Consider the following 840-nt stretch of genomic DNA (forward strand, 5'->3'; position numbering starts at 1 on the left):
GGGGAGCAAAAAGTCCCTCTCCCCCGCTGGAATGTGGCCAAGGGGGGCCCCAGCCGCATGGTTTCAATCACTGCAAACTGAATTTTCCTGCTTCAGGGGAGGCTGTGGGGGGGACCCCCAGAGGTTTTTTGAGGGGATGCTGAGCTGATGCTGCTGTCTCTGCAGGAACGTCCTGGAGCTGATCGAGTTTTTTGAGGAGGAGGAGAGGTTTTACCTGGTGTTTGAGAAGATGCGAGGAGGTGAGGGCAGTGCCATGGCAGAAGGGGGCAGTCGGGGTGGTGGGACCCCCCCCCGAGCCTCCCACTCCGCTCTTGCCCCCCTGCAGGCTCCATCCTGACCCACATCCACCGGAGACGCCACTTCAATGAGCTGGAGGCCAGCGTGGTGGTGCGGGACATCGCCAGCGCCCTGCACTTTTTGCACAACAAAGGTGAGCAGGGGCACCCCAAGGTGCTGCCATGCCCCCCCCAGGGGGTGCTGCCTCCCCAGGGTGCCCTCCCCGGGCCCAGGGGATGGGGTGCAGGCTTGGGCCTGGCTGCGTCAGGAGGTTTTTGGTGAAGTGGAGCCGGTTCCTCTGGTTTGGCCGGGACGTGGGGCCAGCAGCCATTTTTTCGCCATGACACAGGCGGTGATTTGGGTCAGGGAGGGAGGGGTCCCTGTGACACCCCCACACCTTTTGCCACGGAGGTCTTCTGGGGGGAAGCGGTGGATTTTTGCCCTCATCTCTTTTTGTCGCCCTGCCAGGAATCGCACACAGGGATCTAAAACCTGAAAACATTCTGTGTGAGAGCCCGGACCAGGTGAGCGGGGCATGGGGAGGTGCACAGGTCCCTATGGCGG

General features: G+C 62.3%; 1 protein-coding gene across 1 annotated transcript in view; it reads left to right on the forward strand.

The window, feature by feature from the left end:
- The window catches only part of LOC104542487 (MAP kinase-interacting serine/threonine-protein kinase 2-like), a gene marked incomplete at both ends in the record, with an annotated part of 2,694 nt that extends 1,894 nt beyond the window's left edge, over positions 1 to 800 (forward strand). Inside the window, 3 exons of the mRNA XM_010186824.1 lie at positions 166 to 239; positions 326 to 430; positions 745 to 800. Of these exons, the coding sequence (XP_010185126.1) occupies positions 166 to 239; positions 326 to 430; positions 745 to 800 (235 nt within the window). The remainder of the gene's footprint in view (positions 1 to 165; positions 240 to 325; positions 431 to 744) is intronic.
- Between the last annotated feature and the right edge of the window lie 40 nt (positions 801 to 840).

The sequence above is a fragment of the Mesitornis unicolor genome, unplaced genomic scaffold, assembly GCF_000695765.1.
Source record: "Mesitornis unicolor isolate BGI_N332 unplaced genomic scaffold, ASM69576v1 scaffold32130, whole genome shotgun sequence".
Classification (NCBI taxonomy): Eukaryota; Metazoa; Chordata; class Aves; order Mesitornithiformes; family Mesitornithidae; genus Mesitornis; species Mesitornis unicolor.